This window comes from Eurytemora carolleeae, unplaced genomic scaffold (genome assembly GCF_000591075.1).
Source record: "Eurytemora carolleeae unplaced genomic scaffold, Eaff_2.0 scaffold1268, whole genome shotgun sequence".
NCBI lineage: Eukaryota > Metazoa > Arthropoda > Copepoda > Calanoida > Temoridae > Eurytemora > Eurytemora carolleeae.
In genome coordinates, this window is record NW_019397162.1 from 34,945 (window position 1) to 50,291 (window position 15,347).

The 15,347-nt window shown below is 32.8% G+C and overlaps 1 protein-coding gene across 1 annotated transcript in view; it reads left to right on the forward strand.

The window, feature by feature from the left end:
• The first annotated feature begins 13,137 nt into the window (after positions 1-13,137).
• Positions 13,138-15,347, forward strand: part of LOC111712427 (ecdysone-induced protein 75B) — a 41,962-nt gene continuing 39,752 nt past the window's right edge. The window contains exons 1-2 of the mRNA XM_023487026.1: positions 13,138-13,568; positions 13,950-14,314. Of these exons, the coding sequence (XP_023342794.1) occupies positions 13,270-13,568; positions 13,950-14,314 (664 nt within the window). The 5' untranslated portion in view covers positions 13,138-13,269. The remainder of the gene's footprint in view (positions 13,569-13,949; positions 14,315-15,347) is intronic.

Below are 15,347 nucleotides of genomic sequence, written 5' to 3' on the forward strand. Positions count from 1 at the left end.
TATGTATAACCATATAATCATTCATTTATGTTGTCAGTACATAATAAAATCTGGGGGACCTTAAACACAATAGAGAGCAGTACAAGTATATGTACGTTTTAAACTATTTTGCTCCTTTAATGTCTAGGGTATGTTAAAAAAATAGAAATTATGAAAATGATAATGATAAGCTACAATGTTTTACAAAAACGTTTAATTCTCAAAAATATAAAAAATGTTCTCCCAGTAAATACCCCATGTTGCTATACGTAGCTGTTTCTATACGTTGGATTTCTATAAGGTTTGACGCCATTTTGTATACCGGTCTGGATCTATGTGAATATACCCAAAATATTCTGCTCTGAAAATATAAACAAAATTTTCGTAACTTCAAAATGCAATCAAAATGGTATTCGATATTTCGGAGAAAAGTTAGGGTTTAAAGGATGTCTTATCTTACCAAGGGTGTCTTAATTAAGATTTAAGAATATAGGAAGTTTGTCACAACCAGGTGAAACTTAAATAAATTTAGATGCTTTTAATCATTCTTTAAACTTCTCTTACTGAAGAATTATTGAGAAGAAAAAAATGGTTATCAAACTTATAAGGAGCTACATTATTTACTAAACTTCTGTGCAATATATTAGTTACTATTTAGATTTACCATTAACAATTTGAGAATATTATTGGAGATTTCTGAAGTTAAAAATAGTTTTAATAAGATTAAAAAATGAAATAGTTGCTTATCGTTTATCAAGATATCATGAAATACAAACTCTCTACCATAATTCAAGGGATTGTAAGCGTATTTCAAGTGAACCTCCAAGATGGCAATGTCTGGTTTACAACGGACCACATAAAACCTTAACCTGATCAAACATTTGGAAGAAAAAGTTTTTTCTGGGAGTTTCTTCATTGCTTGTCACAGACAAGAAATGCGCAAGCCTTCATTTGCAGAGAAACCGCAAATGAAAATAAACAGTTTAAAGAAACAAAATCATCAATATCTATTTATACTTGATCAGACAAAGCTTTCAAGGGCACCAATGTAAATTAGACATCGCTAAATTTGCATGGAGGGTCACTTGAAATTACGCTTTGTGGGAAAAATGTTAGACACTGAAAACTATGAGGAAGGAAAATTTCTCTGCTACACATTTCTGTTCTTTTCTGTAGATATATAACAGGAGAAGTTATAATAAAGTTTCAGTATTTACTTTAGTCTAGCATGAAAAGGTCAATATTAATCAAACTATATTTTAGTTTTAAACTTTTCATGCCGAGAAATTGGGTAATGAAATTAAACAGAGTGTTTATGCAAACTCAAGGATGAAAATGCATTTGTTGCAGCTCCACAAGCTTCTCTGTTTACTCAATGTAATGCAGAATTAAAAATCAGAAAGAAAAATGTAAATGAAAAATGTATGTTAATATTATGTTTATGGGTCAAGATTCTTGCCTGGTTTAAACCTTTTATTAATTTTATTTAATAATCACTATTTTTTGTTTAAAACATTTAGAACAAAGAATTACTTTTTACTATAAAATACTTAAAAAATGATTACAAATTATAAGTGGAAATAAAACATTTCAATAACTAAAAGCGTTGGACTAACTTGTAACTGATACAAGTCTGAAAAGTTCCCTTTCTCTGACTGGTTAGTGATTATGACTGGTTATGACAGGTAATTACTGATTGACTCGCTATAACTATTTATTATTGTGTATGACTGGTTTTAACTGGTTTTGACTAGTTAAGACTGGTTATGACTGGTTTTGACTGATTTTAACTGGTTATGACTGGTTATGACTGGTTTTGACTGGTTATGACTGGTTTTGACTGATTTTGACTGGTTATGACTGGTAAGTGGTTTTGACTGGTTATGACTGGGTTTGACTAGTTATGACTGGTTTTGACTGGTTATGATTGATTTTGACTGGTTATAAATGGTTATGACTGGTAAGTGGTTTTGACTGGTTATGACTGGGTTTGACTAGTTATGACTGGTTTTACGACCGGTTATGACTGGTTATGACTGGTTATAATGGTTTATGACTGTTTATGACTTGTTATGATTTTTTGTTACTGGTTATGACTGGTTATAACTTATTACTATTTATGAATTTTTATGACTGTGTTATGATTGGTTATGGTTGTTTATGACTGGTAATGACTGGTTATGGTTTGTTATGAATGGTTTTGACTGATTATGATTGTTTATGACTTGTTATGGCTGGTTATAACTGGTTTTCATTGGCTAGAACTGCAGTTATGACTGTGTGTCATGATTGTGATACATCGTTTACATAGTGATCAAAAAGTGGTTATGGCTCTCGCACAAAAATCAATGAAGTTTTTCCAATTCCTCTTTAACAAATAAATCTAAAAACAAGTTTAGAGATACAATAAAGTGAGTTAGTGAAGTGAAATCAAAGGCCAAGGTGTTGTGACACTTTAAAGTCAACCAAGTCTTAAGCCTCAGAAGAATCTTAGGTAGCTGGAATCTTGTCAACCCTTTTCTCAGTATGAATGAAGCGTGGATGGATGAATGTGCTGCCAAATTACAACCCCTGGTAGATCAATATAAAACCCAGACAACACCAAACTTTCGCAATAGAAAAAATTCCGAGATTTGATCGTAACAACCCGATCATGTCCTGGGGACAAAAAACTCTCTTTTTTGTTAAATAAAACCAAAAATCTGAATGAGTTTCTTAATGTCTCCGATTATATTTAGAGCAAAAAAAGGCAAACCACATTTGGAAATGCCAAGACTAGGGTTATTTAGAATTTTACTTCTAAAATTAAGTTTACGAATAAATGCCGCCAATTTTTTCAAAGATCAAAGACGACATTCAAATCATCTTGCTACTGTCATGATTCGTGCGATACCCTGTAACAGAATTGACTGTTAGAATGTTTGTTCCAAGCATACATTGAAGCACTTTAAACATACAACTCATGCATATTTGATTTTAGAACTGGACATGTCCAGATTATAGACTTCACAAAAATTAAAAAATGAAATTTATCAAGCGAAAACAAAGATTTTATTTTTATATAAATTTCATTAATAATTAGTTACATCACAAAATTAGAAGCAGACCAGAAAATGATCTTAACAGCATGCAGTGGTTCGGAATGCATAACATTTTTTGGCAGACGTAACCTGAATCACAGTATTAACGTAACCTGAAGCACAATATTAAGGTAACCTGAATCACAGTATTAACGTAGCCTGAATCAAAATATTAACGTAACCTGAATCACAATATTCACGTAACCTGAATCACAATATTAAGGTTACCTGAATCATAGTATTAACGTAACCTGAATCACAATATTAACGTAACCTGATCACAGTATTAACGTAACCTGAATCACAATATTAACGTAACCTGTATCACAATATTAACGTAACCTGAATCACAATATTAACGTAACCTGAATCAAAATATTAACGTAACCTGAATCACAATATTAACGTAACCTGAATCACAATATTAACGTTACCTGAATCACAATATTAACGTAACCTGAATCACAATATTAAAACTATGCCAAAGTGCAACTAATTTTGTCTTAACTTTTAAAAATATACTATTTAAAATGAATACACTTATAATGTACGTTCAATGTATATGAAAATATACAATTTGTAATGCATAAACTTACAATGTACATAAAATGTACGTTCAATGTATATAACAATATACCAATTGTAATGCATAAACTTATAATGTACATAAAATGTACGTTCAATGTAAATGAAAATATACAATTTGTAATGCATAAACTTATAATGTACACCACCCTACATATACGCCTTGTAGCCCAACCTAAAATTTTAGTTTTATGAATATATCACATGATTTAATTATCTAACATATATCTACATTTTTCTTTGCAAAATCATTCAGGATATCATTGTAAGACTTAATTCAATACAATTCAATTCAAATGATATTTAGAATTCGTCAATAAATTCTCATCCTTTGTGGGTAACTCTGTAGTTTGAAAATTAAAAGAGCACTCAGAAATCACTAAAAAATTAAGAAATATAACAGTTTGTGAAAAATCTCTGACATGATGCTCGAAATTATGATCAAATTGTTTAGGAAATGTTAAGGATCTTGAATATAGGAATATTTGTTTATAATTTTGAGCATAAAAGTTTACACCATACATATTTTATATATTTTATATATTTTATATGGGAATACGGACCAACTATTTGGGATGAAGTGATTAATGGCGGTGATGGGGGGGAAGATACGTAAGAAGATTTTTATCAAACAATACTGTAAAGTACCTATTCATTGACAGACGTAATAAATAACGATAGATATAGACTACCATTGTACCCTGTATTGTACACTCTAAACTTTTTTATAGTATTTCATATGCAGTATACAATTTAAACATAATACTATTGTATGAGAACATATGAATAATGAATTAGGAATTACTCCAATATAAAATGCCACAAAGTATTTGGTTTTTCGCCCCTTCCTCCCCCCCCCCATCTCCTTCCCTTCGACCATAAATGGTAATTTGAAAAATTTAAATATTTGAGGGTTTACAATGGGATGTTTTGTGTGGATAAAAAAAGGGTTGAAAAGTGGAGTTTATTACTCTATCCAATACCAACTGACATAAACAGTGTAAACCCTTAGAGCAATTTAAACCTGGCAACTTCAATTCAATTGGTTAAACTAAATTTAGAGCCTCATCAACCCCCTTTATACAGCCTTCGGGATTGAGATCTAGTATTTTTTTAGTACATTTTCCCGCCAAATTCCAATTTGAACAGCTGATAAAATCTACAAGCTGAACTTGAAATTAACGTAACGAGTTAACGAAATGAAATGATGCTATAAATAACCAACCGAATCATTAACTATAATTCTTAAACCACTTAAATCAAACTTTCTTCTTTTAAATAAAACACCTTTAAGAAATATTACTTTTTCAAAAAAATGTGTCAACTTTTTTCTAAGATAATCACAGTTGATGATTTCATACAGCAACGCAACGACACTACAAAGTAAAACTAGTTTTTGGGCGTCACTCAATGACATTTATGAGAGCACATAATGTTTGATTTATTGATAAAATAAAGTTTTGATAAAATTTACTGAAAGTATAAATATTTTGTACAATATCACAAGAACTCTTCATTAAATATCATCATGCATGTATCATGTAAATAAAAAAGATAGGTGTTTACAGGGTCGAAAGAAACAAAGTGAATTAAAGGAATTACTTATTTCAGCTATTAATTGTTACTTTAATCACAACCAAAAAATATCAATGCAAAATTTAGCAGATTACTGACTTTTTTTGGATACAAACAAACCAACAGACGAAAATTCAAGCTAACCATAGATGTGTTGTTATTCTCTCTGTTTTATCCGTAGCTATAGTTCAAACATATAATTGAGTTATTAGGTTAAGAGAGGCAACACATGTACTTTTCCAAGGGAGATGGTGTACAAGTTGTTTAATGCCGAAGAATATCAAATAACTTTTCAATTGCAAAGGAATTAAGTCTTTGCCACAGTCTCTAAATTTATAATCCCCTATATCTTTGCAACCAAATTTCGTAGACCTTAAGTATTTCAAACTACGCACAAAGTCAAATAACTTATGTTAAAAATATTAAGTTCACACCATCAGGAGCAGAAAAATTGAATTTGTGGAAAAGACTCAATTCAGATACAAATCAAACAACCAAAAACTGTTTAATATATGCTTGTATTAACCACTAACAGAAACAGAAATATTAGTGTATGTTTGAAAATGTGGCCCTTAATAACATATAATGTTAATCTAAATAAAAAGAGGAAACCGGTTACAAACGCAATACTCATTCATCAATTGAATGTGTGACTTTTTTATGAGATGGTGCAATTTAAAGAGACGGTATCTTTTCATATTTTTATGTATTTAAATACATGTTTGTACATAGTAAATACATGTTTTTACATAATAAAATATACTTATTGTTCACTAGCTTAAGGAACCCAGATTTGTCTGAAGTTTTCACTATAATAGTCAGTATTTTGCCTAAACAAAAGTTTAAGGTCACACTTAAAATTCTCGACTTTTCCTCTAAGAAAGTTTTGAAAACATTTTCTTTTGATATTTTATTTGTCTGATCAAGGATGGCAGAGATATCAATGTTTTTCTCTTTGAAACTTGTTATTGATTAGATAAAGATTGGAATCATTGGGAATTGGGCACGCCCCTCTTTATGTAAATGAAGGGCACAATACAAGAACGGACTTTTTTGTCATAATTTATTCTCTTCCTCTATTTTTGCATTGGTCTTATCTGCTAGTTTGTCTGAGTCCAAAGGAGTTAAGTTTTTCTCTGATTAAATATTTCAAACGTAAATTATTTGTTCTGCCTGAAGTAATAAGTATAAGAACCACAATTAGAAATAATCAAGTTTTTTTCTGATAAAAGAAAAGTCTGAAGGGTTCATCAGACTTGAAACTCGTCAAATGAAAATTAGTCTATTCTCACTTTACTTAAAAAAATTTCGATATTTTAAAAAACATACTTAATTTTAACAGAATTACTTGATTTTATGCAATAAATAGAGAAACTAAACAACAACATGCTTTAAAAATATTTTAGAGCTGTTTTTACCAAACGCGACACGGTATGAAGATCATTCTTATGTTCTTATGTTTAAAATGTACAATGTACATTGTTTTTATCTGCAATTCTCATTCGTTTATAGTGGGCCAACAACTTAAATTAAATATCTGAAATCCTGGAAAAGTGCGGAATATATTTTTTAAGTTATTTTCCTATTTTATGGCCTTTTCAGGCTGAAAATAGGAAAAATAGTTTTTATCTTTGCCTCTCATTCAAAAACTCATAAAGATATATGCTGATCAAAATGGTGAATTTGTTCATCATGACTTTAAGATAATTTACAAACGTTTTAAAAGTTCTGCACTAAAGCTAACCTTAGGAGAAGCTGAAATCTTTTTGAACATATTTCTATTTGCGCATAAAGCTAAACTTACAAACCAAGCCAATTTTAGCTTATGTATTTCTTTCTTGGATGTACATTTTAGATTTAGTTCACAATGTGAATTAATCAATATTTGGTAAAGGAAAAAAAGATCAAATTTTTTGTACAATTTGATAAATCTAAAAGACCTAATGTTTGAGTAGTGAGGGATTTTGTGGCAAAGACTTGATTATATTGTGTTACATCAATTTGATCCAGTGCAGTTGCCCGTCAACATTAAAAAATGTTAATTTAAAATAATTAAAAATGATTTCGAAAATGTTGATCAATAAAAATAGGGAAATTCGTAGAATTGTCTTGGTGCCATACTTTTGAAAGAAAAATGGAAAACAATAAAAGAACTAAAATCGTCATTAAATAAGAAAATATTTTTAGCTTTATGAACTAGATTTCTTAGCGTTTAAATTATTAGAAAAACATTAATACAATTTTCAATGACGCATACTTTATAGAAAATATTTAAATTTCTGTTTTTTCAAAATTTTGGTATTTGTTCCCGTGAGTTAGTGTTAGCGTATTGCATAACAAGTTACACCTCATATATTACACAATTTTGCATATCCTGTGCGTGTTTTGGCAAGGAAACTGCAAACTTTTAGCAAAAATCTAGACTTTTAAACGTCTAACTTCGGCTTTCCAGTACTAGAAAATGCTACATTTCTAATTTAGAAAATCAAAATATGTTGTGTCCAAAAATAGCATTTATATATGAAAAAAGTATTGTTTTGGTGTTCTGTGTCATTGCATTTTCATAAACATTTTACCTTTTTTAAGCTCTAGCAGGTGTTCTAGGTAATTACTATCATTAAGCAATTTTCTGACATTCAAGCATATTTTTACATAATTAATACAACGCAAAAAAGGGGGGAGGGCTTAACTTTTTCCAAAAATCGATCGATATGCTGTTAAACTATAAAAATACGCAATTTCCCTTTCTTTTTGAAACTTTTTCTCTTTCCAAACCTCATCATGTAATTTTTTAATCGTCAAAAAAGCCAATATTATTCAGATTATATCAATATATATATTTTTTTTTTTTAAACTAAAAGAAGCTGCATTATTTACTCGTTTTATATTGATTACAGTAGAGTATACTGTAACCTGTTTCATATTTTTGTTTTATTTTTTATTTTTTAATTTGTTGTTGATTTTTACAAAGAATATGCATAGGATAAGAAAAGCGGATTTTAAAACACTTAATAAAATGTAAACATCATAAATAAATAATATATATTCTACATTTGTACTCATAACCCCATATATATTCATCAGTTTTAACATATTTAAATAAAAAGTTTTAACTCTATTTTAACTGTTTTAAACGTATTGTAAAGTTAAGGATTTTAAAACGAAAACCAAAATGTGAGTGAAGGATGTGGATATATTGTGGAACCCGTGTTTTTATATTTTAAATGAAAGTAAGAGTTTAGCATATTTATGAATTCACTGGGTTCTTGTTTTCAAAGGATATAACGATATAAATCTGCCACAAACAAAACATATTCTGTTGCTATCCGACCAAAACAAAACATAGATGTGAAAACATATCCTTACTCCCTCGAAATTAAGAAATATATGCACCAAGACCCCCCCCCCAAAAAAAACCTTATTTCAAAAAATGTACTGCAAATCCTGGGAAAAGTGTAAACAAACTCATTCCGAGATTTAAGAGTGTTTTGTTGAACGAAATTCCCGAGTTTCTTTTTTTGGAGTGTAAGTCCATGTACGTCTGATGTCTATACTCTATTTATACTAATTATTGTAGATTTTAAATTGAAAATAGAAAATAAAAAAGTAACAATTTAAAAATAATACTTCTAAACAAAAATATATTATCAACAAAATTGCCTACCCCAATTCATTAAACTGGGTTTTCAATACCTTTTGCCATACAATATAGTTTCAGTAAAAGTAAATATTTCCATTTACTGACAGCGCCGATTGAAGGATTCATAACTCTAATTGGATAATGAGATATATGGACAGATAGATGTTACCGCCAAACTATTTCTATTGGTTCAGAATAGACAACAAACACATGACTGGATCAGGCGATAATGGACCCGGCATACAGGAGTGAATTATACTGACTCAGAACCCGAAACTTAAAACAGTGTATTGCCATGGATGCCGGTGTCGAAACCCGGGTTTCGGGAATGGGTCAAGTCAATTTTGTCAATGTCAAATTTGTTGTTCCAAACATGAATTCATATCATTAGTTATATCATTATCATTTTCTTATTCTTATCTTATATTAATATCTGCACAAATGTATAGACCCTAAAAAAGAAATTTAATTTGTGGAAAGAATGTACACAGTACACAGTTTATGCAGTTTCCCAGGAAACATATTTCTTACTAACCATTTTTCTGTTGCGGGAATATTATTGTTATTAGTAATAATTATATAATAACATAAACATCTCGTGGGAGGATCCCTCAATAATATAAAATGATTGTGAAAAGGATTGTATAAAGGGATTCAAGAGGGGAAATGGGATTGGAGTATCTGGGAAAATTTGTAAAAATAAAAACATTTCTTTCCAAAGAGAATCAAACATTTTTGTGACAGTAAAAATTTTTTATTTTAAATCTCCGAAACACATTTTAAGTTTATAAAGATAATAATGTCATGAAACATTTTCATTCGTAAAATTTATGCGTAATTTTGCGAAATAAAGCTTAAATTTTTGCTCAAAAGTCATATGAAGCCGAAATTCTAAGGAGAAAAAAGTGATTAGTTTATAAAGTACAAAAAGTTTGTATCTGGTTCTAAAAAAACATTAAAGTTTGATTGATGGGATGAAGAAAGTGTCAAAACTTTTTTTAAAGACAAGTTCCAAACTTAGGACGCTACAATGGCATGGCAGAAATTTTTCAAAATTTGACACTATCCGGACCCGACCCCCCCCCCCCCCCCCCCNAGGAGGAGAATAGATAGGACGAATCAGAAAATATTTATAAAGGAGGAGAATAGATAGGACGAATCAGAAAATATTTATAAAGGAGGAGAATAGATAGGACGAATCAGAAAATATTTATAAAGGAGGAGAATAGATAGGACGAATCAGAAAATATTTATAAAGGAGGAGAATAGATAGGACGAATCAGAAAATATTTATAAAGGAGGAGAATAGATAGGACGAATCAGAAAATATTTATAAAGGAGGAGAATAGATAGGACGAATCAGAAAATATTTATAAAGGAGGAGAATAGATAGGACGAATCAGAAAATATTTATAAAGGAGGAGAATAGATAGGACGAATCAGAAAATATTTATAAAGGAGGAGAATAGATAGGACGAATCAGAAAATATTTATAAAGGAGGAGAATAGATAGGAGGAATCAGATAACATTTAGAAAGGAGGAGACAGGTTAGAATGGATGAGATTGATTGGATGAGACAGGTTAGAATGGAGGAGATAGATGGATGAGACAGATTAGAACAAATGTGTTAGATTGAAAAAGAGCAGCTAGAGCGAATGAATGTTATTGGGTGTTAAGGTTTGCTTGAGTTATTTTAAATCAAGACGAATAGTTTAGATTAGATGAGAGCAATCAGGACGGATAGTTTAGTTTAGATTAGAGCAATCAGGACGGATAGTTTAGATTATATGAGAGCAGTCAGGACGGATAGTTTAGATTAGAGCAATCAGGACGGATAGTTTAGATTAGATTAGAGCAGTCAGGACGGATAGTTTAGATTAGATTAGAAAGCATCTACGGATAGGTTAGATTAGATTAGAAAGCATCTACGGATAGATTAGATTAGATTGGAAAGCCTCTACGAATAAGTTAGATTAGATTAGAAAGCATCTACGAATAAGTTTTATTAGATTAGAAAGCATCTACGAATAAGTTATATTAGATTAGAAAGCATCTACGAATAAGTTAGATTAGATTGGAAAGCATTTACGGATAAGTTAGATTAGATTAGAAAGCATCTACGAATAAATTAGATTAGATTAGAAAGCATCTACGAATAAGTAAGATTAGATTAGAAAGCATCGACGAATAAGTAAGATTAGATAAGAAAGCATCTACGAATAAGTTAGTATAGATTAGAAATCATCTAACTTTTAGATTAGATTAGAAAGCATTTATGAATAAGTTAGAAAGCATCTACGAATAAGTTAGATTAGATTTGAAAGCATCTACGGATAATGTGTCTAGGATTAGAACGGATATATTAAATGAGCTCGTATAAAGTAGATAAAAGTTCTATTCTTGATTCATTGATCCTCTTGTCATGATGTCACTGAGGGGTTCAGCCTTTTCAGTTTGGACATAGAGCCTTATCCATAGAAATCACGGGTCCATGAGAACCTAGAGAACCAAGAACACTAATAGCCTAGATCATGGAACTAGAACTTTAAACCCAATAGAACCTTAAATCAGAAACATCGTATTGTGAATTAAGCTAAAGCATGAACAACTATAAACAAGAGTCTGACATACTGAAAATTTTGAATTTTGACATTTTGGAAATATTTAATTGTATTCATGACAGTCCGTCTACATGAAAATCTTTCTACTTCATAGTCTATCTGCCTGCATGACAGTCCGTCTGCATGACTGTCTGTCTTTATGATAGTCTGTCTACATGACAGTCCGTCTACATGAAATTCCGTCTACATGAAATTCCGTCTACATGACAGTCCGTCTACATGACAGTCCGTCTACATGACAGTCTGTCTTAATGACAGTCAGTATGCATGACAGTCTTCCTACATTACAGTCCGCCTACATGACAGTCCGCCTACATGACAGTTCGTCTACATGACAGTCCGCCAACATGACAGTCCACCTACATGACAGTCCGCCAACATGACAGTCCGCCTACATGACAGTCCGCCAACATGACAGTCCGTCTACATGACAGTCCGCCTACATGACAGTCCGCCTACATGACAGTTCGCCTACATGACAGTCCGCCTACATGACAGTTCGCCTACATGACAGTCCGCCTACATGACAGTTCGTCTACATGACAGTCCGCCTACATGACAGTCCGCCTACATGACAGTCCGCCAACATGACAGTCCGTCTACATGACAGTCTGTCTACATGACAGTCTGCCTACATGACAGTCCGCCTACATGACAGTCCGCCAACATGACAGTCTGCCTACATGACAGTCCGCCAACATGACAGTCCGTCTACATAACAAACAGTATGCATGTCAGTCATTCTACATAATAGTCTGCATAAATAACAGCCTGTCTACATGACAATCCGTCTACATGACAGTCCGCCAACATGACAGTCTGCCTACATGACAGTCCGCCAACATGACAGTCCGTCTACATAACAAACAGTATGCATGTCAGTCATTCTACATAATAGTCTGCATAAATAACAGCCTGTCTACATGACAATCCGTCTACATGGCAGTCTGTCTACATGTCAGTCTGTCTACATGACAGTCTGTCACCATGACAGTCTGTCTACATGAAGTCTGTCTCCAACGCAGTCTGTCTGCATGACAGTCTGTCTACATGAAAGTCTGTCTACATGACAGTCTGTCTACATGACAGTCTGTCTACATGACAGTCTGACTACATGAAAGCCAGTCTATATGACAGTCTGTTTACATGACAGTTATTCTACATGACATTCCTCCTACATGACAGTCTGACTACATGAAAGCCAGTCTACATGACAGTCTACCCAGATGAAAATTTGGCTACATCTGGATTTTTAATTCCAAAAGTACCCTGAAACAGTTTGACAGCTAGTAGCTACTGTAATGAATTGAAGCAGACATAACAGCAAGAGTTTGTTAAAGTATTGATTAGAAGGGGAGAGTGTACTTCTCTCTCCAGGTTGTGTGTTGTGTGAGTGTATGCCAGTAGTGTGCTCTCTAAAGCAGACTTGAACCTGGAGTATAATGTGAATGAACTCCTGTATCTGCCTGGGAACCGACCAATAGGAAACCGTATCTCGAGCTCCGGGTATTCCACCCTCTCCTCCTTCTTCTCAATCTAGAACCGTAAACAGGCAACACACACCACCAACACTTTCACCATCAGCAGGCCTACTCGCGCAAAGTGCTTTCTCCAAGATGGTGCGCGCGGAACAGCGCACGGTAAGCTAAGCTCTCTAGACTTCACTTCAGTTATGTTTGAACAGTAGAGAGCCTAACATTAGGACTCTCTTCCAGTTCAGTTTTGGACCTTAGCATTTTTATACCTTCCTATTTATTGTGATATCGTAGTGAGAAGTAGGAGTTTAAAATGTCCTACAAGCTCCTAAAAGTACCTCCGTTGGAGGGATTCCATCCTCCTCCGGAGACCTCTAAAACGGATCCATACCTCCAGGTTACCACGTCTTCCAACCCTGTGATATCTATACAAGTTACCTCTGCTCCGTCCTCTAGTGCTCTTAAATCTGAGGTTGTATCCTCCACAGCCTCCCTGGGCAACCGGCTCAACCTTGATCGACCTCGTCTTGAACCCGAGAGCTATGGGATCGAGAAACCTCTTAGCTATCGTCTTCTTCCGGAGATTTTAATGCCTCCACCTCCTGTGCCTAGGTACAGAGTTGACAACAATATAAAATCAAAAACAACAAGCTTAAAACAAGTAATGGGGAGAAGGGAGGTACTGCGGCTAGGACTTTTAAAAATATTTACTCATAACAATTTGAAGAGTTTATACTTTGTAGGTTGCCTTTTGTAAATATTTGCTTGAGGGACAGTAAAATTCCTTATATGGTATGAAACAGGATCTTAAAAAAGGAACAACATTAATTTTTTTTATTTTAAATTTTTTTTAAAACATTATTTATAATTTTGCATTGGCATGGACCGGTCTGCGTATTAAATTACCAAACATATCTTTTTAATTTTTAATTTATAAATTTTGAAAAACATCTAATTTTTCCTGCTTTGATTTATTTTTGTCAATCTCTGAAGGCAATATGAACCTGGACATAAACCGAGAATGGTTTTTAAACAGGAATCCGGAGTTATGAAACAAGAAGGGTTCAACGTGCCTAAACATGAACCTGGAGCACCAGGGTTCAAGGAGTCTAAACAGCAGGAGGAATATGAACAGTATTTTAGAAAATTAGATTCAAAATCTTCCCAGATCCCAGAGAGTGATTTAGTTGGTCAGGGTTCTAGTTTCAGGGTTGGGAAGGAGGAACCTGAGACCAGGGAGTCCAGGGACCAGGATCCTAGGTTTCACGGAGAAGGTTTAGGTCCTCCGGTGTCTCCGGGTGGGTCTCAGAGGGTCAGCTCAACAACTAGATGTGAGGGAGATAAGAACTCTGATATAGGTAGGAAACAAATTAATTTTTAAAAACTTCTATCCTGTTTGTATCCAGTCCTGTATCTTTTAATTTTTATCCTGTTTCCTGTACCCTTAATCCTGTTTCATATACCCTTAATCCTGTTTCATGTACCCTTAATCCTGTTTCCTGTACCCTTACTCCTGTTTCCTGTACCCTTAATCCTATTTCCTGTACCCTTAATCCTGTTTCCTGTACCCTTAATCCTGTTTCCTGTACCCTTAATCCTGTTTCCTGTACCCTTAATCCTGTTACCTGTACCCTTAATCCTGTTTCCTGTACCCTTTATCCTGTTTCCTGTACCCTAAATAGTAAATCCTGTATCCTGATATCCTAAATCCTGTTTTCTGTACCCTTAATCCTGTTTCCTGTACCTTCATTCCTGTTTCCTGTATCCTTAATCCTGTTTCCTGTACCTTCATTCCTGTTTCCTGTATCCTTAATCCTGTTTCCTGTACCTTCATTCCTGTTTCCTGTACACTTAATCCTGTTTTCTGTACCCTTAATCCAAAGCCCTGTACGTATGTTGCATCATCTTCTATCCTGTATTCTGTATCCTACGTCTGTAACCTATGAGCATCTTTTACCCTGTATTTTACTCCTAAATCCTATATTTTACATCCTATATCATGTATCCTGTGTTCTCCTGTCTATAAAATTACAATTCCATATCTAGCGTTCGCTTGTATCCTGGCTATTAATCCTGTATTTTGTGTTTTATATCCTGTATCCTGTATCAACTTCCCTCCTTGTACCCTGTATCCTGTATATTTAATTCCTTTTATCTAGTAAAGTTACTCCTACAAAAAGTTGTATAGGTAAGTTTATATTCTATATATTAGGTAATATAAATGTAAAACGAAAAATTAGATATTTAACACAGAACACTAGTATTTGCTTAAAAATAATTAAAATATAATTTCTCGTACCATTACAAATAAGCACGTGGAAAACGTGTTTTGGATAAAATTAAAATTCTGTGAATATATGCAAGTTGCAATCTGCATATATATATATGCAA